General features: G+C 40.2%; 3 protein-coding genes and 1 pseudogene across 3 annotated transcripts; 2 read left to right on the top strand and 2 right to left on the bottom strand.

Annotated features, from left to right (window-relative positions):
* Positions 1 to 2,143: 2,143 nt before the first annotated feature.
* On the bottom strand, positions 2,144 to 3,308 carry LOC147427936 (uncharacterized). The gene is made up of 4 exons (XM_086497453.1): positions 3,240 to 3,308; positions 2,976 to 3,144; positions 2,660 to 2,894; positions 2,144 to 2,282 (listed from the first exon to the last, which is right to left on the bottom strand). Exons 1-4 carry the CDS (start codon positions 3,291 to 3,293, stop codon positions 2,144 to 2,146), a joined length of 597 nt encoding a protein of 198 aa, XP_086353579.1. The 5' UTR covers positions 3,294 to 3,308.
* Positions 3,309 to 3,338: 30 nt separating this feature from the next.
* LOC147427935 (uncharacterized) lies at positions 3,339 to 8,746 on the bottom strand. The gene is made up of 14 exons (XM_086497452.1): positions 8,624 to 8,746; positions 6,547 to 6,575; positions 6,035 to 6,285; positions 5,555 to 5,897; positions 5,349 to 5,465; positions 5,167 to 5,242; positions 5,057 to 5,084; positions 4,862 to 4,922; positions 4,622 to 4,774; positions 4,496 to 4,545; positions 4,341 to 4,410; positions 4,112 to 4,197; positions 3,943 to 4,011; positions 3,339 to 3,361 (listed from the first exon to the last, which is right to left on the bottom strand). The coding sequence occupies exons 1-14, from the start codon at positions 8,744 to 8,746 to the stop codon at positions 3,339 to 3,341; spliced, it is 1,479 nt and encodes a 492-aa protein (XP_086353578.1).
* A 1,409-nt stretch (positions 8,747 to 10,155) lies between these two features.
* LOC147427934 (uncharacterized) lies at positions 10,156 to 11,010 on the top strand. The gene has a single exon (XM_086496784.1). The coding sequence runs from the start codon at positions 10,156 to 10,158 to the stop codon at positions 11,008 to 11,010; it is 855 nt and encodes a 284-aa protein (XP_086352910.1).
* A 748-nt stretch (positions 11,011 to 11,758) lies between these two features.
* On the top strand, positions 11,759 to 12,812 carry LOC147427933 (uncharacterized; annotated as a pseudogene).
* The last annotated feature ends 14,830 nt before the right edge of the window (positions 12,813 to 27,642 follow it).

Here is a 27,642-nt window from a genome sequence, read left to right as displayed (position 1 = left end):
AGGATTGCAAAAATCTTCCACCAAATGATTTCTTTTGATGAGGAGCAAGAAAAGGAGTGAGTAAGCTCACATTGAAATAATCTACCATAAGTCATCGTGTTGATTTCCGTTAAATTGGCTAAATAAACTCTCATTTTGTCTCTATCCCAAGATCTTGAAGCAAACAATTATTTAAGTTGGGGAAAAAAGTGTGATGTTATATGCAACAATTACTATTCCTAAATGGTTTCTCTTGGTCCCACTACTTTACAAAATAGTAGAAATGAAGCTAATCAATGAAATATAAACTTTCCTTGCATACATGGATGAACAAGAAAGTAAATTTCGTGCTTACAAGCCTTTAGATATATTCCACATTCTTTGAAATAAATGAGCAATGCAACTTAATTTTATCATTGAAATCCACCACTTGAGCAGCTCTGAGTATGCTATGGATCATCACATCGGTGTGTTCTTCTCCCTCAACATATGTATTCTCCATAGTGATAATCCTACCAAACATGCATTCACTAGCCAAGCAAATCATCAAACCATTTAGCACATGGCACTTGCAAAAACAAAATTGGAATCAAGCTTTTATTGAGCAGGGTTCTCCAGTAAATCAAGCGCTTACAAAGTCACAACCAGCACGTATAATTCTCAAGAACGCCGCAATGAGCAGCAGGGATGAGAAGAACTACGTTGCAGGCAACAACAGTACTTCGGTTCCTGCAACCCAAAAGAAAAAGATGATACAAAATCTACCCATTACATAAACTGCGGTAGAAAATGCAACTGAAGATTAGATGGTTGACATGATGGAGAGCACGGCCCCCAGTAGTTCAGCTTATAGCAGCACCTCTCAAGCCACTCCTAGTCCTGCTAGCTTTCCATCTAGCTTGGACCTTCTGTCATCTCATAACAAGGTAATGGACAGCTCAAATGGGTAAGAGCGCATCTCATCCTTCAAAGATGCCCCTCTACTTCCTCAGAAGTTGCAGCACGTCCAGCAAGCAGTCAACCTAAGACCTAATCAACCACAAACAATGGACAAAAATGGAGAGGGGGTTTACTCTCCATAAAAGAGGGACAACTGTCGCATATGAAAATTTGGCAAGATATACAAAGCAATTTTGACAACTCGGGGCACTTGTGTCACAATGAAGACCTTGCTTGACCTTCATCGTCCAATTTTTCACGATGGTAGCTCACTTGAGACTGAGAAAACGGTCTTCTCATTTGACATTTGCAGTTGCCTCCTAACTAACGCTGCGTAAATACCAGCCCTAGCAAGAAGATCCTCATGAACACCCCTTTCAACAATCTGCCCATCAACGGGTGCTACCATTTAACGAGCCTTTAAAAGAGAGCGAGGGATACAGAGCGAGCGAGACACATGAGTTGAAGATATCTTGTAGCTGAAATCCTAGTAATACTCGACTACGCTTAACTTTATTTTTATTCCATGTTTGTATACAAACTATGTACTCTCCATTTTCTTTTTTGTTTATTCCTGAACACTATGTAGGGAATTTATTGAGCATTTTCAATTCTAGATTAAATTTATCTCCGTTTTCTTCTTAAGTTAGTACTTACCATACTTACCATATGTTTAGTACTTACCATGCTTGCCATATGTTTAAGGCATAAACATCCATGACTTATTTGTCATTAAACCATAAACAAAAATATTTCTGACATAAGGAGGATTATAATTACAATCTTCTACAGAGACACACAAATAATCCGCTCATAATTCTCATATGTAGATCATGACTAGAGCGAGTGTGTGTAACAAACAAACTAAACAACAAAGAGAAATTGATGAAAAACCAAAGAGATTAGAATAGAAAGCATGATTCTAATGTAAAAAAAAACCACAAAGATTTAAGACCAAAGAGACCATACTATGGAAAAGACACCAAAGTAGATGTACTGCTTGAGAAGGACATATTAACAACCACACTCTACATATTAACAACACACTTTACATAAATTGCTTCATCCACAAACACATGGTTACGATTCATAAGAGACAACAATTGGTTTTTCAAAATCGATAATAACACCTTACATATCCCTTAAAACCAAAGCATAATTAGCGAGCACTACAATAAAATGCTATCAAAGTAAACATCCAGATAAATGTTCTCAAGTTGTACAATTATTTATCCTCCTCACACTCGTCATCAACAAAATCACACTTTCTTCTTTCCCTCCTTGGAGGAGCAACAAAATCATCATCAAATGAGTCATTTGCCGCCATTCTTTGTGCCTCTAGCTCTGCATAAGAAGGAAGCGCACTGGGAAAGTGTTCCCACCAATAACAATCAATGTTATATCCACAATGACACCTATCTTGAAGCTTAACAAAGGCACAAAGAAAAAAGTAACTTTTCATGACATACACATTGATAAACAAACATACATAAAGAAAGAGCATTGACTGAAAATCAATCGTATTTATACTATAGCTACTAACTACATTATAAAAGGACTAGCTAAATTCAAAAGAAGGCCACAAAGAACATCATCATGTCTATGGCACACAATCCACCATCTCAAAACTAAAGACTAAATGAAGAAAGTACCAAGAGGTAACTTATAAGTCAAATATCCATGCAAGTAAGCATCCAAAGTAAGCAACATAGGTCTAAGAGACACCCAATGTAAAACTTACTAGTCATCCATGAAAAAAGGATTTCCAAGCGGTTTGACCACAAACTCCTCCACTCCTCTTGTATGTTCTTTTTCCTTTGATGCAATTGGCCTCTTCTCACTTGATAGCTTAATAGGTTCCACCAAATCCTTGATGATTGATGCATCATTGTCAAAAGCAAAGCATGTATATCCCAATATCATGGCTGCATGTGATAGTGGTGTCGTACCACAACCCATGTCAATCACTAAACCCCCTAGAGAACAACAAGTGCGTAGGACACAAGCCATGAAGCTCATACTCTTTTGAACTACTCCACGAATCAATCAACATCCACAATCTAGAGGATTGTGGATGTTGTGCTTCTTGCTTTCAGGCATGTAATGAGCCCAAAAATAATCATCACTTTGCAATGAATTAGCTTTGAAAAGAGCTTTACTATCCTCAAAATACAAAGTTGGATAGTAACCCATTCGATGAGCAAATATGAGTATGCTGCATCGTACCTATCATGCACATCACAATAGAAAAGTATTAGTATTAAATCATCAAACCATTACTTTTAGAGCTTGGTATTATCAATTGTTATGAAATTACTCACACTGCGAGTGTTTTCTCCTTGTTTGCAACCTCCATATGGTATTTTGCTTCCCATCACCACTCTTCTTGCCACGACTAGACCTTGACAATATGCATACCTTTAACTCCAAGTGAGGCAAGGACCTACAAATTTCAACCACAAAATTTTCAAAAAAGAAAAGAACAAATAAATCTTTTAAGAAAAATTCAATGTAAGTAGGATTACCATCCAATGGGCTAATCATGACCAACCAACCATCATTAGCAAGACTAGCAGCCCCTATGGAGATACCATAGCGTACATGATCCTCTGTCAACATATCCCACAAAGGAACCTCCTCGCCAACATCTATTCCCACCATACTTGTGGGAAAGTCTAACAAAACAAGTCCTGCTACCCATTTCACTTTTTTCCCTCCATGATGATAATGATGGTCTTTATAAGCATGCAAGCTGAAAAAACTCATGCATCTTTCAATATGCCTCATTCTTTCTTCCTTTCTCAAAATCTCTACCCATTTCAATATAATCACCAACAAAACATCCAAAAATAGATTCAAAACATGTGTCTCTATAAGATTCTATCTTTGATGGCCCATTGTGAATATATGTCACAAATTCCTTTGCAAGAGTTGAATCTTTTGCAAGTTACACACACATAAATACTCTTTAGGAAAGCAAATGAGCACACGAAGATATCATGCTTTTTATATAAGAAAACTCACCTAATACATTATCACTTTCTACAAGAATTTCTGCAATCTCTTGAGTATGAATGTCTTTCTCACCATAACCTAATATAGAGAAAACCCATAAAATGACACACATTCAAAGAGAACCCAAAATCTTGTAACACTTGTATCAAATGGTTGTATTTAAGGAGAAAAGACTAACCTCTTGATTTGCTAGTGATGTCTTTCTTTGATGCTTTCTTTGTAGCCTCTTTGTGCAAAGTAGCCGTAGAAGATGTGGATCTCTTACTAGCATGCGATTCATACATATCAATCTCCTCCTCCAAACAATTCCCCGAAGGAAAGTCTATCCACCATGGACAATTTTCTATCTCCCATTTACTCAATCCTTGCATGGTAGAAGGAAACATGCATAAAGGAGAGTCACCCACTTTACACCATGCCTTGCAAACACTTGGTATTTCACCAAGTAACTTCTTGACAACAAGTTGTTTAAAAAACCTAAAATAGATACACATATTTAAAAAAAACATTCACATCAATGCACACAAAAAACAATCAAAGCTAAAAAAAGCATTCAATTTACCTAAAAACAACACGTTATGCCGCTTTTTGAAGTTCCATGGACTTATTCTCCTTTGTCTCATTACCACTTTTTCCTGATTTGAGATCCCCTCTTGCATCTCTACTTCTCAACATTTGAAACATATACTTACGGGCTTCCAACTTCACTCCATCAAAATACTTTCTTAAAGTAGGGTCTAGTGGCATTGTTGGTGGCTCCTCCATGCTTTCAAGTGAAGATTCAAGTAAGGACATGGCCACGCTTTCAACCCTATCCAAAAAGATTTCTCTCACCAACCAACTGTCACAAATTAACATGCAAAAACATGAATTTAGCATTTAGACATACCAATGTCTTCCAATACTTCTAAATGATAAATTGACTTACCCTTTAAAATCAGCTTCTCTTGTAGGTATCAAGTATTGCTCCCTTGTAATTCTTGGAGCTTCTAATAGTTTCAAAATTCTAACTCTTTTTTCAGATTGTAAATCAGAAGTTGCAAGCATTCTAAGTTTCTCCAATGTCACATATGAGTCTTTACCCTCAAATTGCAAATCAAACATGTCTTTTTCCATTGCTCACTCAGTTTGGGATGTATGCAAAGTAAAACCTGACAGAAGTTTAATTATATATACCTAAATTCTCAAAATGAAAAATAAGCTCAATTACTTGTTTTGTGAAAATAAACACACCTTGCCAATTCTATCCGAAATTCGTTTCTGAATCTTCGACTTCTCCTTTCGTAACGTATCCTCCCTTTGTTCTTCTCTATACAAAAAAAAAAGTTTAATTAAGTACCTGAAACACAAGCCTTGCTAAGTAACCTCTCAAAAATGGAAACCATGACTCTTTGCTTCTGCAACCTTTGACTAACTTATTCTCCTCCTCTTTTAAAGAGTCAATATACTCTTTTGTATCACTCCCACATATGTTGTTGGTGTTAATTAGCACATCTCGAAGCAATGGTTTAATCACTGCATGCTCATTTAGCCTATTGCATAAAGAAAGATATGATAACTTATTAATTAAACCTTTGAGAGAACAATGCACAACTAAAATTACCAAAAAAAAGTAACTTACACGTTCATGCGTTGCAAAGAAGCAAGAAGAGCTATCTCTGGAACCTTCCTTGGATCTATGAGAGTGCACATAACTCTCACACGTCTTGATTTATCCTCTTTAAAAAGTTCGGTTATAACTTCCATCCAAGCCTTTGTCCTGTGATTCCCCTCCCACACAAAAAACATTTTCTTTGACATAAATTTCAGCTCTCTTTTTAAGGACACCTCTTTTTCAAACTCCATATCTGCTTCCAACCACATAGGATCCCAAGAATCCTTAATGATATCTGTTATCAAGGTTTCTTCCCCATTGCAAAGACAAGTGGAGACAACAAACATTACCTTCTCTGGCATATAGTTCTCTGTAGCAAATGCAATTTTAAGTGAACTTGCATCTTTTCGAGACCTCTTACTTTGGCATGTGGCAGTAACCTGCATAGAGGTATGCAAGGACACCTATCAGCTGGCAATACCCTGCAATGACCAATAACATCACCACCTGCAGCCAGCTGGATATTACTTGCTATAAGAGCATTGTTTCCATCTTCATCATCATCCTCTATAACTTCAGAGTTTACAACTTTGTCTTGCACGACATTCGTTGGTTGAGGTAAAGGGTTTGTATCAACATCAATCTCTTCAGCTTCAGCTGATACAAAAGCCAGTTTCTTCTTTAAACTTTTGTTGGGACTTTGCTCAGTGGGTGTCGACTTTGTTGTCTTCCTCTTTGCTGATTTTCCCATTGCAAACCTGCAAAAAGAAAACCATCAAAAGCTTTGAGTCGAAACCACATTGCTTCAGATCTTTCTCATTTTTTGAGCAAAATAAATGAATTCATTGCTTCACTAGAGGTTTCAAACTTGCATTTGGAAATGCAAGATGCAACCCCATGGTGAGCACACGATTTGTTGCGAGAAATCTATGCATGAAGAGTAGTTTAAACAAGAGTGATGATCACTTTAATTAAGGGTTCATTAACAAAGCCTGCACCATCACATTTCACATGCCTACCTCGCAACTGTTGAGCTGACAGCACTCGGCTAAATCTGCAAGCTGGCTACAAGAATATGATAGGAAACCTGCAAATTGGTTGCCGTGACAGAAAATCTGTGAACTAAATTGCCTGACAGAAATCTGCAAACTGCAAGCCAAATCAGTTGTTATGTCCACCAGAAATAAACCCAAGGCAACCATTCTTGCTACGTACATATTAGGGCTACTAGATTTTGTATATTTGAGCCTGGAGGAAAGCATTTTCAAACACAAAGTGGGTCTTCACAGCAGCAGGTTATGAGACAACATTTGGTCTTCACCAAGCCTTGTTGGAGAGCGTTTCCAAACGCAAGATGTCGAGAGGTGGTGACGCAATCACTCTGAAAGCTTACAGCTGGGCCGGCCATGAATTATGAAGACCATTTTCATTTCCTAATAAACCCAAGGCAACCATTCTTGCTACGTACATATTAGGGCTACTAGCTTTTGTATATTTGAGCCTGGAGGAAAGCATTTTCAAACACAAAGTGGGTCTTCACAGCAGCAGGTTATGAGACAACATTTGGTCTTCACCAAGCCTTATTGGAGAGCGTTTCCAAACGCAAGATGTCGAGAGGTGGTGACGCAATCACTCTGAAAGCTTACAGCTGGGCCGGCCATGAATTATGAAGACCATTTTCATTTCCTAATAAAGTTTCATTGCCTACAAAGTGCATTATATTAGCCTTCAACAGGCCAAAATAATATTCCAGAGGCGAGCAACACCAACAAAAAAGCTTCATCTATTTAATATTTCTAATTCTGACTAGAAAATTATGACAAATATTTGAGCTCGCATATGAGCCTTGCAATGGGCAATGAGTACAACTGTTGTGCTGACATGAATGTAACACTCTGTCGCAGGATCTCGAATGTCCAAAAATAAGGTCTGACTCCCAAGTGTGTATGACAAAAGTGTGAATAATGGCCTACCTTATGTAGTAGAGAATGTAAAATGGTACAGATGCACAGTATATGTAGGAAAATGTGCGCAAAAATCTAAGCAAGTGCCGCTACAGCTTCCTATACAAGAGGATTGGTTGCATGAACCAGCTCGATGCTCTGTGTTCCTCCTCCCATTCTGTCTTGACAGCTGCCATCTGTCGTACGATTGATACAAATAGGTGCCAATTATCACCTTGAAACAATGTATGGTTCATCCTAAGTGAATGCTACCCCATGTGGGTCATCCGGGAATGTCAACCTTGAGTTCCTAACCACTTGCATCATAGCGGGGCAATGCATTTTCACCAGCAACATAAATCAATAGTTTGAGAGGCGACATCCCAACACCTCCGTAGGTCTTCACCAAGCCCTGAGGAATAGCGTTTGGAAACGCAAACTGCAAGGGCATGGTGTGGAGTACACTCCATAGGTCTTCACCAAGCCCTAAGGAATAGCGTTTGGAAACGCAAACTGCAAGGGCATGGTGTGGCCCTTCCAATTTCAATCACTCCCACCCTATTTCAGCCCTAACGATCAAATTTTAATTAAAAACCGATTTTCCAATCGGTGCTTGTTTGACCAAGTGTTGTAGCATACCCTTGTCCAATCCTAGAGCTTCTGCCTTTTTCTAGTAGCCTGTTTTTTCCAATTATTTATAATGCAGTTCTGCATTTTAAATACAAATTATATCCAGGTATTGGTAGCATCAGCCTGCAACTTCTGAATGCAAGTTAAGACATCAGCAAAAAACTCTTTATTATGACGCAATGAGTTATTTATCATAAGGGGCCTAGCTCTCCCAACTTTCACAACAGACATATTGAACATTCAGAAGCTCCATACACAATGGAAAGTGATCAGATAGACAGCATTCAATATGTACCTACATTCTACATTGAGTTGGAAGCCAAGCATCATTCAAGTAATAAAGTCTATCTAGCCTAGACCAAGAGGAAACATGAGATTTAGAGTGGAAAGTGTAACCTGCTGAATTATATCCCTTTAGCCAAGCATCAGACAAATGATGAATTGCCCCTAGATTTTCCCAAGTGAGGGCTTCATCAGTATTCATGATAGAGTTAAAAGAAGTAGTGTATTTACTATTAGTTACCATATTGAAGTCTCCTCCTACAATACAATTGTCTATCTGCAAATGCTTAATCCAATCGCAAAGCTTGAACAAGGGAAAAAAGACGTCCTTACATAAGGCATCAGCATTATAGTTACCACCCATATCATAGGGTAATTAAGTGGTCATGTAGCATACACATCATACTTTTAGTATGAAGTTGCATCTGCTCAAAAAACTTTAATGCTTCCTTAACCTGCTCTTGTTCAACATCACCTGAGACCATGAGCAAGCATTTCGTACTAGAAGTTTATCAAAAACTCGTATGCTTTTGAAAGCAAGCCTCACTTGACATACATATCAATCAATCTTCTACTAACGACAGCAAGGTCTCCTTCCGCCCACTGTTCTTCCTGAATCTCTGCATGCATTTCTTCAAGAAAAAAGTAAAAATATAACAATATGAAAGTAGACTCTCTTGTTGCATCTTTGAGAAACACTCAAGCACTTGCTCACCAACTTGACTTTACTGGGAATATCCCCCAATTAATGCATTGCAAGTAAGTACAACATCTTTCATAAGTTGACCCATAAGGTCGCTCAAAACAGATTTTAATTAAAAACATAAGATGGCTCACCTGCGCACTGGCTGAACTGCAAACTGACAGAACTGCGCACTACGTGGAACTAATTGGAACTGCCCAAGCTGAAAATCTGCGAACTGCGTGGAACTGTTTGGAACTGCTTGGAACTGTGAAAATCTGCCAACGCTTCTCTCCTCACCTGGCTTCTCCAAGTTGCGTTTCCAAACGCAAACTTCAAAGCCTTGGTGAGGACTCAAAAGCTTAAAAACTCAAAACCTCCAACCTCACGTCTCACCAGTGCTCCCATGAAAGCGTTTCCAAACACAAGCACAAAACCTTTGGTGAGTAAAATAAATTCCCCTCTCTCACCGACGCTCTGAGATTTGCTTTTCCACACACAACAGTTAAACCCTTGGTGAGCAGATGAAAAATAAATGATTCATTTCTCCTCACCGGCTATAACACAGACCCCTGTGAGGAGCAGTTCTTGGAGAGTGCAAAAACAGAGCAGTTCTTGGAGCGTGACTTCTGCACAATATTATTTAAAAATCAAAAAATTATTTAATAATTAAAATTGATATTCACAAAAAATGCTTAAAACTTTAATGAGCATAGACCAAAAGGAAATGTTTTAAAATTTAAGTGAACATAAATCAGAAGCTACTTTCCTCGTAAATTGTGATAGAAGCTTTTACTTTCCTCGTGAATTGTGTTCTTTTATCTCTCATGGATCCTGGTCCGTCCCTATCAAATAGATGATTGCACGAACTTTTTAAATCCCATCCCATTGATTACTAATGCCAACCTTTTTCTCGACATTTTCTCAAGGCTCAAGAAAATGATTTCTATGGATCTGGCTTTGGATATCAAAAGCGAACCTATCTTGTCCTGAGCTCTGCATTTGTCTCTGGATGCTTCACTCTCACAATGCCTCACTCAGTTCTTATTACATATGAAGAAAGAGTTCTCTCAATTAGATATGACACAGAGATGTGTGATATTAGTCTCAGTGCTCTAAAGGAGTATTTTCAACTTGCAGACCAAGACATTATTCTATCTGAAGCAACTTCTATAGATGATGTAGTTGTGTCTCTTTCTATAGTTTCATTAGAGGATGGAAGTCATGGGCATAAGCTTCATGATAACAATGGAGGTGTTTACAAGCTAGAAAAGCGACAAGTACAAAAATTGGTAGAAAAAGAGATTAGCATTCTTCCAAGTCTTCAAAAGCTTCCACTGTTTAGCTCTCTTCATGTTGCTCTTTCTTCAGCACAAGCTAGTCAAAAACTTGATGAGCTTCCGCTTGAATATGATGGCTACCGTTTGTTTGAGCTTCCACCTTGCAAAGATGGTTCTAACATGAAATGCATGGAGCAAAGGCTTGATGGACATGTTTGGACAACATACAAGACCAGCTCTGTTGATGCCTTTAAAGGAATAGTGAGAATAAGTAGGTGTTGTGGACACTTAAGGTGTTATAACATTGATTGTGCTTGTGTAGATATGTTTGGAGCAGTGAATGAGACTCAGTGGAAAGGCAAGCTTCAATCTGCACCACCTGTTGGACCATTGAACAAAGAAAATGGAGTTCTTCTTTGTAAGCACTGTGGTGAATCACCAGAATGTATCAAAACTTGTCAAGCATTCATATACTATTGTATCCCTCGAGATAGAGATGGCACAACAAGATATGCCATACACATGGGCTTTCATAATCATCCAGTGGCAAAGGGGTTATCAAAAAAGGTGGAGGAGGTTGTTCACAATAAGGTGTTCACGCGGGCAACCATTGAGCCTTCTAGCACATGCAAGCAAATTGAAGTCTCAGTCTCACAAGGGACTTGATCATGGAGCTTTTGATTCATGAGGATGGTGCTTCTCACAAGACTTCTTCAGAGGGTTACTTGCACAAAGTACTAGATCAAATTACTCCTATCTCTCAAAAAGCTCGAATCAGAAGGTCCATCTAGGCTGCTAGAAAAGATTTTCTTCAAGGGGATAGTGGGTTGGATGCTATTTTGAGACTGAAACAAAGATGCATATATCCATTTATCCAAAGTGTTCTTTTTCCTGATCAACTTGGTGATGATAGCCAGCCACATGTGTTAAGATGTCATCTAAGTGTCCAGGTTCAGGACTGGATCTTGTTAATCGAATGCAACCAGGTGGCTCATTGGAGGGCCAATGGGTGCATTTTGATCATGTGCATCGGGTGAAGGGGTGGTGCACAATGGGAGCCCATGTATATGATCCACATGTACGTGAGTTGCTCACAATCGCAACTTGTGAGTTTAAGGTGCAAGATCACCATGCTCAGGTTCAATTTTGGAAAATGTTAAACAACCAAATGGTGCAAAATGGTTTTCCACTTCCTCAATTTAGAGGTTTCATGTCAGATGAGGCTCAGCAAAATTGGATTGCAGTGCGCACAGTCTACTTTGGTGGTCCAAATAATAAGGTGGAGGAGAAAGAGAGGTCTTGCAAGTTTCACTGGGAGACAAATATGGTGGATCACACTAATAAATGCATTAAGCCAGCCTTTCAAGAAGAGCACAAGTATATGTGCAGGCAGTGGACAAGTGCACCTACTGAGATGGAGAAGGAACGATGTAAGCAAGCTATACAAAACTATTGGACTGACAACCACATTATTGAGGGACAACTACAAAGCTTACAGCTATGGCTTGCATGGTGGGATGCACGAGCATCACATTGGATTGATCAGTTTCTTACACAACACAAGGATTTGGGATTTGTACCATCAACAAACCTATCTGAATCTAAACATGCAAGTATTCATGCTGCACATGGAGCAACAAAGTATGTCTCATTGTATGAAGCTACTGCTGTTGACTTATGCTTAGCAGTGCAGCAAAGTGCAAAATATAAGTCTTTTATGGATGGAAAATATCATGGTATTGGTCCGGACTTGAAACAACTAGCTAAAAGGCTAATGGAAGGACACACAACTCGAGCTATTGAGAAGAAGGTTATTGATTTGACTGCTTCTACAATGGATGCAGTAGGTCTTGCCTCTTCGGAGTATATGAGACAGCCCATGGAGCAAGTAAGTTTGCGTCGAAAAAGAAAGTTCGATCACTCAACTCCGATTCATGAGACTGGCAGTCATAGACCTGAATATAATACCATCACAACCTCTAGAGCTATTCCACAATGTCCAAGCTTCAAAGTACAGCAGGTAAAGGAGTCTGAAGTTGCAGAGTCCACTTGGGCCATTAGGAGAGCACCTCCTAAGGCTAAAGTGAGTTTTTTTGGGTTAATCAAGGAGACGGGTTAGAAGTACAACATTGAATCTATCAGTTTTGGTCGCTAACCTTTCCTCTATGGTCTTAAATTTTTTCTTGTTGATGTAGGTGAGAGGTGTGGGGTTGAGATCAACATAAATGGGGGAACAACATTGCATGGTGTTCGTGCCCCTTGCTTCAAGGGAAGAAGAAGATACCCAGGTGGCACACAAGAGCAGGTCATTTGGTTTTGCAATAGAAATGTGCAACATGCTTGGAATGTGCATGGATCTTTATTTTTCCACCAGGTCCTGCACCTCGGGTGTGGCCCATCTCAAAGGGAACATTTCTATCTTTAGAAGAGACAAGTTTATTGCAAAAGTCAGGCTTTGTTTTGGATGATGGCCCTCAAGAAGGTGCAGTTGTAGAAAGCGTTCGATCTCAACCTCCTGCAAGTGCCACACGGCCACAAAAGAGGGATGGTAGAATGGTCAAGTGGAGAAGCAAACTCACCAAAGATTTCAAGGATAAGATTGTCTTGGCAACTAAAATGCATGCAAATGTTCTTAGAGAGAGTATAATAGTCCCAAACGAAGTGCACATTTTCTTCTTGGAGTCAGAGGGATCAAAAGCACGTGGGATTTCATATTCCATCAAAATAAGTCAATTTCCACGGTGTACATGTGAGGACTTTGTGAGACGAGATGCAAAGGTAAGTACTTATATTCCATGCAAGCATATATACTTTGTATTTTTAAGGACTCTTGGATTGATGCAAATGTTCATGCATTTATGCATCAAGCTACTCTCTCAAATATAGAGTTATTCCAAACCATGCATGGAAGACGTGTGCTAGTGGATGCTTAAGCTAGTTTCACCTTTTAGCTATCAACTTCATACTATATAGAACTAGATGTTTTAGGCCTTATATGGAAAACATATGCTAGCGATTTAAGCATGTTTTTCTTTTTATCTATCATCTATATCCTATTTTGGCAACTTACTTTTGTTGTACTAGCTATCCACAACAACCTACTCTCCCCCCCTCCCTTTCCTCTATTCCCTCTTTCTCTATTTCCACTTAACCTAGGTGGTGTATGGAGATCATGATGTTTAATGACAAACCAAGTTATTTATGTGTACTTTTTTGCATTCAAAAGCTCTTTGCAATGAGTCAAATCAAACCACATTCTCTCACTTTTAGTCGGCAAACTTTAGGTGTTGAGTCAGTAAGCAATTTGAAGAGTATTCTTTTTGGTTGTTTCCTTAATGAGAACTAGAAAAGTTTGCTTTTGTGCATTAGTTGTTTTAGATTCACTCTCTCTCTCTCTAGTCATGATCTATGTATGAGAAGTGTGAGTGGATTATATGTGAGTCTCTGTAGAAGATTGTAATTATAATATTTCTTATGTTGAAAAGCTTTATGTTTATGGTTTTAATGACAAAGAAGTAATGGATGTTTATGCCTTAAACATATGGCAAGCATGTCACGATTGTTGTGCAGGTATATAGGTAGTTTATGGGTTGGCCTTCGGATGACTATGGCCATTTTACTAATGATAAAGTTTATGGGACTCTTTGGTTTCTTCTCACTTCAGTAACACGCTCTTGGAGCTAATCAATCCTTCAAGAAGTGTGTAGTAAGTACTAACTTGAGGAGAGAGTGGGGATAAATATAACCTAGAGCTGAAAATGCTCAGTAAAATTCCTACATGGTGTTGAGGAATAAGCAAAAAAAGGAAATGGAGCGTACATAGTTTGTATACAAACATGGAATAAAAATAAAGTTAAGCGGTAGTATTACTAGGATTTCAGCTACAAGATATCTTCAACTCATGTGTCTCGCTCGCTCTGTATCCCTCGCTCGCTTTTCAAGGCTCGTTAAATGGTAGCACCCCCCATCATCCACTACAGCTACCACATTGGCACTCTGCATAGTTGAAAGCCGATGTACAATCACAAGAACGGTTCATCCCTTCATTAAACGATCCATTGCATCCTAGAAAACAACAACACTTCAATGGTGGAGAGAACCTTCAAGGTACTTCAAATAGACCCTAACATGGCTAATAGCAAAGGAAAAAAAATTTGTAGATGGAAGCACAATCAAATACAGAAGATCAATGAATTTTCAAGGAGTCCATCCACAAAAAAGAGTTGCAGTAGGTGAAGGAAAATTTTATTCACCCGCCGCAAATGATGGGTATGAAGAATTAGAAATACTTGGAGAATAATGAATAGCATTTGGGCATACCTGCACTAAATATTCACTCTCAGCATCAAGTGCACTGGTGGCTTCATCCACTAGGAGCACACATGGATCCATCAGGAGTGCACGAGCAATTGCAATATGTTTCTTTTGCCCTCCCGATAGTCATACACCCCTTTCTCCAACACCTCGGGCCGCAAGATCCAAGCAATCCGGAGCGTAAGCCCGAGAGAGAGAGAGAGAGAGAGAGAGAGAGAGAGAGAGAGAGAGAGAGAGAGAGAGAGAGAGAGAGAGAGAGAGAGAGAGAGAGAGAGAGAGAGAGAGAGAGAGAGAGAGAGAGAGAGAGAGAAATTTTAATTCCGGTTCAGAACTTGTTGTTCAATGCCACTGAATAAGCCGGAGGGATTTCAGGAATACACAAAAACGACACGGTAAATGCATTCAACCACTTTTGGCCAAGATCAAAGAAAACTGCTCGCAACCACAAAGGGAACGAATGAAAATCCCTTTGGAATGGCATAATCAGCCCTGCCAAATTGCACAACCAACTAGAACAGAGAGCAGCAATATCCCCAGCGCCAAGGCAACTCAACAAAATTAAAATATTTCTGGCATTCAAAAAGGGAACGGACGCAACCACAAGCAGGATGATTTAAAAACCCTACAGAATGGCATGATTAGCCCTGCACAATCGCATGGTCAGCCAGAACACAGGGTGCCAACCTCCCCAGGTCGAGCAAGGGCAAGAGCTGCAGGCTTGAGAGCAGGTGAGGGCAGGTAGAGCATATAAGCAAATGGAAGAGCATGGGCTACAGCGGGAAGCACATGCGCTAAGATTAAATAGCCAGTCAAGACCATTTAGTTGAATATGAATCAGCCCCCCACCAAGGCCTACCTCCATATATATAAAGCATATTAACATATTCAATCAAAGAGAAACCTAACCCAAATTCTCTGCCAAGATCTGTAAGAAACCTCATAGAAAGGATTAGTCTTATGTAATGGCACTTACACCTTCAGTGGGTCCTATCTCCAATCCTGACACTTACTGTTGTAGTAAAGATATTTTACAAAAATGAAGGAAAAGCACAGTAAATGAGAGAGAGTCCTCCACAGAAAGATGACAGAGAGTCCTCCACAGAAAGAGGTACATACTTTTGATCAAGAACATAAAAACCATAATATTAGCAAGAAACTACTCCTCAAGAAGGGTTCCTGTCATAAATATATGCTTACCACACGTTTACAAGCATGTCATCAATGGATCTAGATACTCAGAAAATTAAGCATTATCTCCATCACAATAGCACATTTGTATTCTCACAACAAGTTTATGTGCTTTGGTAACAATATGCACTATTTAAAACTCTTCCACACTATTCAGAACTCTTCTCCCCGCACTTGCCATCTGATAATTGAATTTGAAGGAAACAAGCTTACATCCAGTATACTAATTAGAAAACTTCCATGTAAGCAGTATTCAAAGCTAAACTGCCCCACCCCTCCAGGTGCTTGTCAAGTAAAGCCCTTGTACGAGCAACGGTTTGGAAAACATGATTTGTTCCCAATAAAAGTTCCAGCATAACTACACCAATACTCCATAGATCATACCTATAACCACACACCCACAACCAGACAGTTCCATCTTTCAACTCAAATATCCTTTAAAAACAGTACATTCATCAGCTCCAAATAAATTAGGACACTTAAAAAGGGAAACAATGGCTGAAACAGAAAATAGAACTCACACAGATGCTACAAATTACTGCCATATGACAAGTGGGAAACTTTTGCAACTCCCCTACTCATCACTGTAGAATCGCATGATTAGCCAAAACAGAGAGCATCAATATCCCTAGCACCAAGGCAACTCAACAAAATTAGAATAATACTGCCATGCACAACAAAAAACACTACTACCAGACTACTTGCTCACCTCACAAACCTTGCATGGCGCCACTGTACTAGACTACTTGCTCAAAATTGTAATGGAGACATGAGACCCTTCCATAAGAGTCAAAGGTCATCCTTCAAACTTCAACAAAAGTTATGGTTTTTCGTGTAAGATTCGTTGGCTACGCAGAGTAATGTATAAACGCACAGAGAGAGAGAGAGAGAGAGAGAGAGTTTTGCTGCGTTCGAATACCGCCAGGACTTCTTTATAGGCTCTCTCTCTCTCTCTCTCTCTAATCAGATAATCTAGATCGTAAACAAACAGCCAGATGACCTTTATAACAGTAGTAGACTTACCAATTCATGTCTGGAAGCAACATCCGCATCCTGCATCACAAAAATCACATGTGTGTCGTCCATGAAATGCAACAATCACCTGCGGATGGTGGGGCTATAGACCAAGTTAGCGGGTTGCACAGAGAGCACCAGTCCGGTGGCACGGCCATAGTAGTTGGCCATGGATGGTAGCACCAGCCTCCCCACCACCCCCTCCTTCCCTCCTCTCCTCCTCCATCTCCCCAGCAGACCTAGCCCGCCTCCTGCACGTTGATCCCCCCCCCCCCCCCCCCTCGATTGTCTCTGGCGCCCGCCTGTACATCCCGCCCAGTTGTTTTGCACATCCCGCCCATCTGCCAAAATTACTAAGAGAGATTTCATTTGCCACCCAAATAGAGAAAAGGAGACATACAGGTTGTGGCCAAGGCTCGTATCACACACGTCCGCATGTCCGCCTGGATGTGTGTTCAAATGATAGATTGATCATGGGTTGCAGTGTGTGGGAAAAACCATTTTCCCAAACATACAAAATTTCCTTTCTTGAATTTGTCAAGAGGAAATTTAAAAAACCAGTTTTGTTTTTCAAATTTTTACACTATTTTTCTCTATTTTGGGATAGAAGTTCTCCTTTTGCACTTGCCCTCAACCGGCATTTTTGAAATCATTTTTCTCGAACATTGATGGGCTGTGAGGAATGTCTAGACCTATAGTCGTTTACTCTGTCAAAATCATTTTGTTCCACATTCTTGATTTTTTGGATTTGTGATTGACACACACATTGACCCAATATTGCACTTTGTGACATGTCCATCGCTCGTGTGAGGCACGGGCCTAAGATAAAGCTCTATCATTTTGTAATGTGATCCCATATCACACCAAGGCAATGGACGCAGCTGACCTGGGGGAGCTTGGGCGGCACCTGGAAAAGGTGTGCTAAGATTTTTGAGCCTTTTTCACAGAAAGCACGAACGAGTGTCTATCAAATAGGAGTTGATTACAATGATGGTTGTCAAGCTGGTATCATGGGTACAGGAGAAGCTCTTGATCATGCCATTGGTGTTGCTATTGAGTTTTCATACGAAGAAGAAGAAGAGAAGAATGAGTTGGATGATGTGCAAGAAGACAACAAGAAATAAAATGAGGGTGCAGATGTGGAGACAAAGGCTATCTAGATGGTGATATTGATGATGATGATGTTGAAGAGGCTAATGAGGGTCTGAATGTCCAAGATATTGATTCCTAGTGGCTACATAGAAGAAGATTAGTCAAGTTTATGGTAGCATCGACCCCAAAAAATCTAGAAGCTTGTTGAACAAGTCTTAAAGATGTTAGCTAAGGGAGAGGACAGGGAGGTACCATATTTTCTCATTGGTATAGCTATCTTAGTTTGCTAGTGGAGTAAATTAACTCTTTGAAATACCAAGAACAACACCCACATGTGAAAGATTCTTTAATTGGCTTATTAGGGCATGTATCTTATGGAATAAGCACTTAATATCCCCCCCCACCCCCCCCCCCCCCCCCCCCCCCCCCCCGCCCCGCGGGGTAGGTCCCCCCTCCCTTATGCATATGGTATGAGCATGAAATAATGGGGGGATACCCCTATTGTATACGCTTATGTTTGACACTCACGTGATACCATACGGAAATCCATAGTGAATCCCCCGGGTGTCTAGCTAGGTGGACGCCCGGATACTGAATCTGCCAACAACTATTCACAATAAGATTCCAACCCAATGCATCAACATAAAGGGAGAAACGGGAGAAATGAATGTAAAAGCACAAATGTCCCAAGGGGTTAAAAAACCAAAAATTATCACAAGCAAAACCAAACTTCTACTCCACATCAAAACTTATACTGTTTGAAAATAGAGCTCCAATGAAAGTAAAATTTGGGATGTGATACAAGACTTTTTTGGCCAAATCAAAATTCCTCCAATCCCAAATCAATGAGAAGGTAAAAAATATAAACCCAAAGACAAGGATGGGAACTCCTTGAAGAAATTCAAAAGGATTAAAAAGAGTGGTATGTTCCGATCATTACCCATGAACATTCTTCCCAATACCATCCTCAATGCAATGGTCAAGCAGAAGGTTCGATGCACAGCACTAACCAAGATGGTGGAAGTGGATAGGAAGACTTGAGAACAGAAATTACGAGGAGTACCAAGAAGGTTCGATGCACAGCACTAACCAAGATGATGGAAGTGGATAGGAAGACTTGAGAACAAAAATTATGAGGAGTACTATGAGCACACAAGACATTGTATAAGATATTGATCAATACAACATTGTCTAACCTATTAGATAGCCTTAACATAGCTCTCCCAATGGTGTTCTTGCTTCTAACCCTTCGGGCAAGAATTTCTTAGAATAGACAGCTCACAGTCTTTCAAATTGGCTAGATGAGGTGAAGAAGCTAGATAAAACATGCTTCTCACACAATGTATGTAGCAAAAAGGAGACAACAAGCTTGGTTTAACCATAATTTGCACTCTCAGGAGCTTAAAAGAGGTGACCTTATGTTGCTATATCCACTCAAAAATTAGTTATAAACAAGAACCCATTTCGAGGGGCCTTAGCCTAGTTGTGCTTAGTGAGATCATCATTGGGGGCCAGCTTGGCTAGCTACTCTAGATGGAAAGCCTATGAAATCATGTATTAAGGTCTCAAGAATCAAGAAGTACTTGGAATCTCTAACCAATGAGATGTTAGAAAAAATGTATATAGGGAAAAACAAAGCCGAGTTAAAAGATTTGATGAAGCAATAAGCTAAAGAATGTGATGGAAAGAACTCATCAACATAAGCTCCTTCGCTTCCATGACAATTGCCTACAACATGCAGGTACAAAAGAATCTGATCATGTGTTTTAGTGGAATTCACATAAACTCTTGCGGCACTCTCATTGTGGAGTTATACTCTAGAGTTGATGCCAATGTCTTCCCCATTAACACCACTAGCTTACACAATTTTTCTAGCACACGAACACTCACTCTGGGTTAAGTCACTTTGCAACTCACCCATCAACACTTCTCAATCCAATACACCTTTCTTGTGACACCACTCATTCTCAATAGTTCTTAGATGCAAAAAAAAAGTAAACTCAACTGTTAGGTAAAGGCGGTGTGCCTCACCGTGCTTTGCGCGTGTCCGCCGGCCCACCGGTCGCCCACATTTATCTCCTTATTCTTTATACATACAAAGAGTATGTGCCCACGATTCAGGAAAAAGCCAGTATTGGCAAACCTTGGCAGATGCGAGCGGAAAAAATCCAGCCTAGAGGTGCCGACTGCAGCGCGCAAAGAGAGAGAGAGAGAGAGAGAGAGGAGGAGGAGGAGGAGGAGGAGGAGGAGGGGAGATGCAAGGGCGATCGATGGGGGCTATGGGTGCAAAGCAGGTAAAACTTTTTTTTAAAACTTTGTGGATCGCTGAAGACAGCAACAACTGCTAGATGTCGGGTTGGCTAGGTGAGTTGAACTTAAGAAGTTCACGTGAACATTGTAAGTTCGAATCTCTCATCTACCTTTTATTGGAGATCAATCCTACCATAGCATTGGAGCTTGAGGATGGGATCCGAGAAGGTATCCCATGAAGTATTGAATATAATAAACGTTGTACCAGTATGTCATGAAGAAAGAATAAGGAGCTCACTCATTCTCACATTGTGCTCATATAGTGAGATTTGGGAGCTCCACCCACACCCTGTGTTGTTCTCTCTCTCTCTCTCTCTCTCTCTCTCTCTCTCTCCTCCTCACTCTCCACACACGCACCACATTCACGCAATCACAATTAGTATCAGAGCTTTGGTGACGTGTGCGACGGCTTCCCGACGAGACAGAAGCGACGGAGCTTGACTATGGCGGCTTGAGCTCGACGGAGGTGGATTTTGCTCGACGGTGTCAGATATTAGCTTAGGCATGTATATTCAACTTGTGTAGAGCTTGTGTAACAAGCCATTGCTGAATTTTGGAGAAAAAGAGCAGGAACAAGAAGTGGTGCAGCTCATTTTTGCTGTTTTTGGCTCTTGAAATACTGTTTTTTAAATATGTCCATCACACGGAGTCGGATGGATATGATCCAGGAGTTTAGGTTGGGGTTTTGGCACATTTTGGATGCAGTGGTGATGCCCATTTTTTGAAATTCTACTCTGATTTACAGCAGGTGTAATAGCAGCAAGTTTATGCTGCGTTTTTGGGCAAAAAACGGAGGTTTTTGGCATATCTTTCACACTCGGATTCGAATACATGTGATCCATGAGTCTACCTTGAGGTTTTGGCACGTTCCAGACGCGTTGGTCATATCAAAATTCTGAAATTCTGAGTGTTGAATTTTCTGCAGCAGCCTGTCGACAATCTTGACATATCGAGGTTTTGCAGTTTGATTCCTACAGTGTAGAGAGTGATGCGGTTTGCATCTTTGGCTATGTATGGCACACTGTGGTGCTATTTGAGAGAGATTTCACCTTGTTTTTGTGTATGCAAGTGATACTTTGGGATGTGACTTTTGGATCGTTACACATCCGGATGCGGTTTCATGCGTATTGTTTGACTGTGTGGGGTATTTCAGAGAGCTTTTTTAGCACGGTTTTATGAAATTTCATGCTACGTATTCATTATGCGAACACAGTTTGAGCTAGCCATAGTTTATAGTTTTGCAATGTTTTTGGATAGGTACACGTCCATAGAGCTACTCGATCAGGAGTGAGTCAGTTTGCCAGGCTTTTGGCATTGCATGTAGACCATTTGTGGATTTTGCTACTACTGAGACAATGTCTATTGTCATGTGTATTTGGTGAGATTTTTTGAGTTTTTGCTCAATTTCCAGGGAAAACTCCACCGGATTTTTCCCAGATTCTTGCCATGGTTTATGTGTATTCGTAGTTTGCTCTTTGATGGTTTAGTAGTGGTCGAGTTGACTCCCACTGGTAGTTATCTGTAAATTTTTGGTTTGCAGTTTGCGTTGAGTTTTGACTCATTTTGCAAAGAAAATTATGTTTGTTTTTTCCTGTCTTCTCGCCATAAAAGCTTGCAGTGTTATGCCATCTTGTACAGTGGTCGATATATTCCCACTTTGATAGTGATCAAGTGTTTACTCTCACTTTTGACAGGCTTTGTCAATTTGGACACGGTTTGGTATTCTTGTACCCACTCTCGTAGGAGTGAGGATTTGTGTATGCTTGTGTGGCTACAATACAGGCTAGTCACAGGTTTCACAGGTTTTTTGCAGATTTCTACAGGTAGTTTCTCTTGTGGGACGCGTTTTGAGCTAATTTGCTCTCTACTTGCGTATATGGTTATGCACTTTACGCTCGGTTGAGCAGTTTGTCCGAATTTATGCTTCCAGAGTTTGCAAGTTGTGGAGTTGTTTTATGCATATGTGAGCATCGATTTTGATGCGACTGATCATGCTTTTGAGCACTGTGTAGTGGTCGAGTTACCTCCCACTTTGTTTGCCATAGTTTTGGCATAAATATGGAGACGTTTCAGGTTAGAGGCAGTTCTCCCTTACGCTCACGACGACTGACATGTTGGCACTGGGCCACGATGGACATATCAGGCACCGTTGCTTTAAGCATATGGGGCAACGAAAGAGGCAGATACATAGTGCGACTATGAGGATAGATTCTAGAGAGTATGCATGTGACGAGCATGTCACGTTTGAGTCTAGCTTGCCTTCAGATTACTTTGTGTCTTGGGATAGCACATTGTCTACACGTTTTCTACTAGATGAGCATGTAGTTTTTTACGTGACATCACGTCGTGATTTGTTTTGCTCTTTCTCTTATGGGAGACTTGGTTATGTGCAGTTTGATGATGGTCCAGCATATGACATAGAGGGTGTTGGAGATGTATGCATGTCTTTACCTAGCGGTGCATTGCTTACGCTACGAGATGTACGTTATGTACCAGGACTCATCGAGAGTCTCATTTCAGTGCGTCAATTGTAGAGTAGTGGACATTGTGTACTGTTACGAGAGCGATTATTTCATATGCATAGGGGATCACTGGTGATAGCCAAAGGTGCTAAGAGTGGTCTGGTATACCCTTTGCATATTTCTGACACATGAAGTAGTGTAGTCTCTGTGTATTTGCAACCATGTTTGGAGCAAGAGACGAGACGTGTCTCTTTTGCGGATGTGCTGCATGGAGAGTAGGTTGTGCATTTGTCTTGTGGTGACGTTCACGTAGATAGTGGTATCTCTAGGGATGCACAGCTTGGCTAGTCATCATTTGAGGTGACATCAGTTGATCCAGAGACCGATGCATTGTTCTATGATACGTCTGATATGTTTGAGGGCGACAGTGTTCTTCAAACAACTGTGTGTGACTGCAGTGGTGCTGATTTTTTGGTTTTGCAGTCATTCTCAGTAGATATGCCTTTGTCAAACGATGCTGACATGGTGATGTATAGTCAGGTGGTTCCTAATGAGGATGCATATGACACTGAGATTGCTGACAGGGACAGGTTGGCACATGTAGTGCATGTTTCATTGGATTTCGGGTCTCTCATGTTTGACCTTTTGGTCTCGAGACCTGATCTTGCTTATGTGGCTAGTGCATTTGCAGTGGGAGTTGTCAGTCGTGCGATGACTGACACTGGCATTGTGCATTGCAGAGCCATGTAGATCGTCACTCAATATCTACATCAGGAGTGTCATTGTAGCTCTAGCCCTAGTGGTATGCATGTTGCATCTACACTACAGCGGTTACAGAGTGAGCCAATGGGCATAGGTTGAGAGCCATCTTCTCTCACCTCTTATATATACTAGTTATAGGCTAGTCTTCTTGCCACTTATCAGTACACATCCTTTAGTGGGAGAATGTTAGGTAAAGGCAATGTGCCTCACCATGCTTTGCACGTATCCGTCGGTCAGTGTTCGGTCGCCCACATTTATCTCCTTATGCTTTATATATACAAAGAATAAAGAGCTCTCACTCATTCTCACATTGTGCTCATACAGTTAGATTTGGGAGCTCCACCCACACCCTATGTTGTTCTCTCTCTCTCCGCTTCTCACTCTCCGCAATGCACTGCATTCGCGCACTCACATCAACTAGGAAATATATCATGCAATACCCCACATCAACTCAAATATAGTCAATATCTCCCATGAATAGTAAATTTTTAGCTACAAACAAGCCATTTACACTTGACCAGCCAAGGTCAGTCCACCAACAATTATCTCTTTTTGAGTGGAAAACATGAGGGGTGGAGCTTCAACCTTGTCTACACCCCATGATAACCCTTTCCCTCAAAATAGTTTTCCTTGAATGCAAGAAAGAGCTACACCAAATCTACCAATAGCTACCACAACTTGATCATCCTTCTCCAAAAATCATTGCCAACCAAGGCCACAAAGAGTGGTGAGAGCATTCAAGCTAACCAAGAGATGGATACCAAAAAAACTATTTAAAGCACAAGCCTATTACGAAGGGAAAAACATGATATGGATTCTTTAATAATAGACTTAAGCCATTGCCTCTATTCTTCCACAACCAACTCATCTCAAATACTAGAAGTGAAGTACAACACCACGGTTGTAATTACATGAAGATAGCTCAATATCCTTCTACTAAACAAGATTGATGGGTTCCAAAATAGCATTTGAGCTTTCCACAATAGTTAAAATTGCTAATCTATATGCTTGCACCTACTGTCAATCTTTTTACATTGTTTTATTAAGTTGGTCACATATAGGATTGGTGGGCATGAGCAACAACACGAGGTATTGTGGCTAGGATAGCAACCTAACCATCAAAAGTTGGAGTCCCCTCACCTTGACTTTTTGTACCGCATTCCATCCCAAAGACCATATAGAGCCTTGCATTAGGCACTCTATTTATTTCTCTTCCAAGCACATTGCACTTGCACACACCTTTGACAGTGTCAAGATTACATGTCCTATTAGCAAGGAGGGAAAATAGGCGGAGTAAACCAAGTAGAAAAGGTAAAGTAGCAATCCAACCTACCTAGCAAGGTAGCTACAAACCTTACGCCATGAGGGGAGTGTATGATTATCATGATCAAAGATCAAGTAAGGCAAAATATGGGTCAAAAAATCTACAATAGGTCGCCAAACACAAATCAAGTCATAACTTGTGCCACAATTCTGCAAATGAAGATTTGAAAAGACCAATTGGAAGCCTACACTATCATAGGCTTTTTCTAGCAAATGGAGGTGGAAAAAACCAAACTAAGAGCACCAACAAGTCACCAAGGTTTTAGGGAACACTTTTGAGCTAAAAAAAGAAGAAAAGTACACTAAAATGATTTGAGGGACAAAGGAAAATTTGGGGGCTCAAATGAGCTTTAAATTTGAAATTAGAGTGTCCAAAGGGAAGCCAAAGCCAAGGGAAATTTTCTAGTGCAAAATCAAGCAAAGTGAAACAAAAGGATATGAGCCATTAAGGGTTTATAGGAGTTGAAATCAACAAATCCGACATCACCAACGTGCTAATGTCAACAAAAATATATGAGGACCGGAACAATTTGAGCTATTCAAAATGATCAAGACCCTAGGAAAGAGGTTTAGTGACTCATTAATTTTTAGAAATTTATGGGAGGTTTAGTGACTCATTAGTTGGAAGTTTAGCATGGAGAAGACAAAGAAAAGAGCCCATTGAGGTTTTGGATTGGTTGATATGTGCGCTACAAGCTTCCTCTTTCACTACGTGATAGTACATTCTGTGATCCTCATCCTGAGCTGCTCGAGGAGAGGGGAGGGGGGGGGGGGGGGGGGGGGGGGGGTCACTATATGTAAAACCTATATATTGCATGTATTTAAGGACTATTTAAAAAACCCCTTACCTGTGAATTTTTTACTATTAAAAGGGACCCTTTTCCTATTCAATCTATAGATTTTTTTAAGATCATTTTTTCAACACCTTTCTGTATGTGAAAATATAGAATAAAATAATCCTACAGTTGAACCCATGGGATAATAACTTTTTTATTGTAGTGAACCCCCCCCCCCCCCCCCCCCCCCCCCCCCCCCCCCCCCCCCCCCCTTGTCCCGAGATCTCGATATGATACCCATGAGGTAAAGCAAGTTTATTCCCTATAGGTTCCAAGAGGGGATGGCCTCTATGATGTATTCGCTTTGCCTATGATTACTTTTTGGTATCTCAGTGATGAGGCTACAGTCTCACTTTAGTGTGGCTTAAAAAGGGTGGTTTCACCCTTCAAAAAAATTAATTAGAGTTGGTTTTCTTGCTAAAACTTTGGAAGAAAATTTCTAAAATCTTAATTCATGGCATTAGCATCGACTCTACTGAGTCTACATAGGTAAAGGTGAGCATGTTTAGAAATACAAACAATCACAAAAAACATCTAGAGGGGGCATCATCAAATATGCCAAGGTCATGAAGCACGATCTAAAGTCAAGCCTTACAAAATGTACAATAAGTTATATATCCACACATGTTGGACTGACAATTTACAAATGGCTAGGCAATGAGCATACCAACTCGGCGGGCAAGCCCAACTAAGAAGATAAGGCTTCATGACTATTTTACTACATTCAACCAAGATGCCAACTAGAACAGCTTCCCCTACTTCCAAATCAAAGTAGCATTCCCAATGCAAAAGACTCGAGTCCATTGTCAACCACTACCACACGATATGTTGGGGGGTGGCAGCCGATATGGTAGGGGCCATTCTTGGTTAATTGAGTAGAATGAGAGAGTAGAATAAGTTGAAAGACAATTGGAGCACTTTGCTTGATTACTACGTATGGAACGTGTACAATGAGCTCCTCTTTTATAGAGGTAAAGTTACCCTTGTAGACTTGAATCATATGTGAATACATAGCTTGACTTAAGGAGATACTTTCACCCAATATGTTGATTTTGGAGAAATTTTGAAGACTTCTCCATGAGCTATACAAGAAACTTTTAGGTCTGAATATTCCATTGGAAAACAAAAACATAATCCATGGAATATATACATGACATATAGCATGACAAAACTGGGTACACACAACAAGCAACAAAGAGGTCTCTTCTTAACAAACCTCCCCTAGAACTCTTTGTCATTGACAACATGAAAATAGAAAAAGATCGCATCATGACATTGGCCCTTGAGACAACAAGCCTCACCTCAAACAAAAGGCCATGGACCAACCAACAACAATAGCATGGATATGCAAGACAACAATCCTACCTCGACAAAAATGAGAGAGAACCTAGAACAACAACATGGCTCCCTTCAAACATAAGTCTAGCAGACACCTGGTCCATCCAACACAATAATAAGCCTATCCACAAATACATCTCTACCTTGATAGCAATGAAGGCCAAGGCTGTATTATGTTATTAAAACAAAAGTTCCATAATAGAATTAGCATTCCTCTTTTCAGTGTGTTTGAACTCGGTACCCATCTTTACAAAATGATCCCTCTTATCCATTGAAACCTGAGAAACAAAAAATGCTTTCCAGAGAGTGGAATTGTTTCTCTGCACAACACACAAAGAGCTCCAAAACTTCACAGATTTCTCTTCTCAGCACGATCACAAGCGAAGGAAGCTTCCATGTGTACGTGTTAGAGAAAGAGGAAGACTCTACAACCGCGAGCTCTTGTTTTTGTTTCAATTGCGTCCCACAAGCATTCATTTTTGAGTCGTGTATCTCTGATTTTTTATGTGGTTGGCTACTCTCAAATGGGTGTACCCCCGTCGTTTCCTTGTCTTGTAGAATGCCATTTCATGTTCTTCTAGGCAGGTTGACATTTCCAGTTTGGAAACATTTCATGCAACACAGCTAGCGTGTAGGTATTGGGGGGGAGGGGCGCACTC

The sequence above is a fragment of the Adiantum capillus-veneris genome, chromosome 23, assembly GCF_014529385.1.
Source record: "Adiantum capillus-veneris isolate H3 chromosome 23, ASM1452938v2, whole genome shotgun sequence".
NCBI lineage: Eukaryota > Viridiplantae > Streptophyta > Polypodiopsida > Polypodiales > Pteridaceae > Adiantum > Adiantum capillus-veneris.
This window is presented reverse-complemented; position numbering and strand designations above follow the sequence as displayed.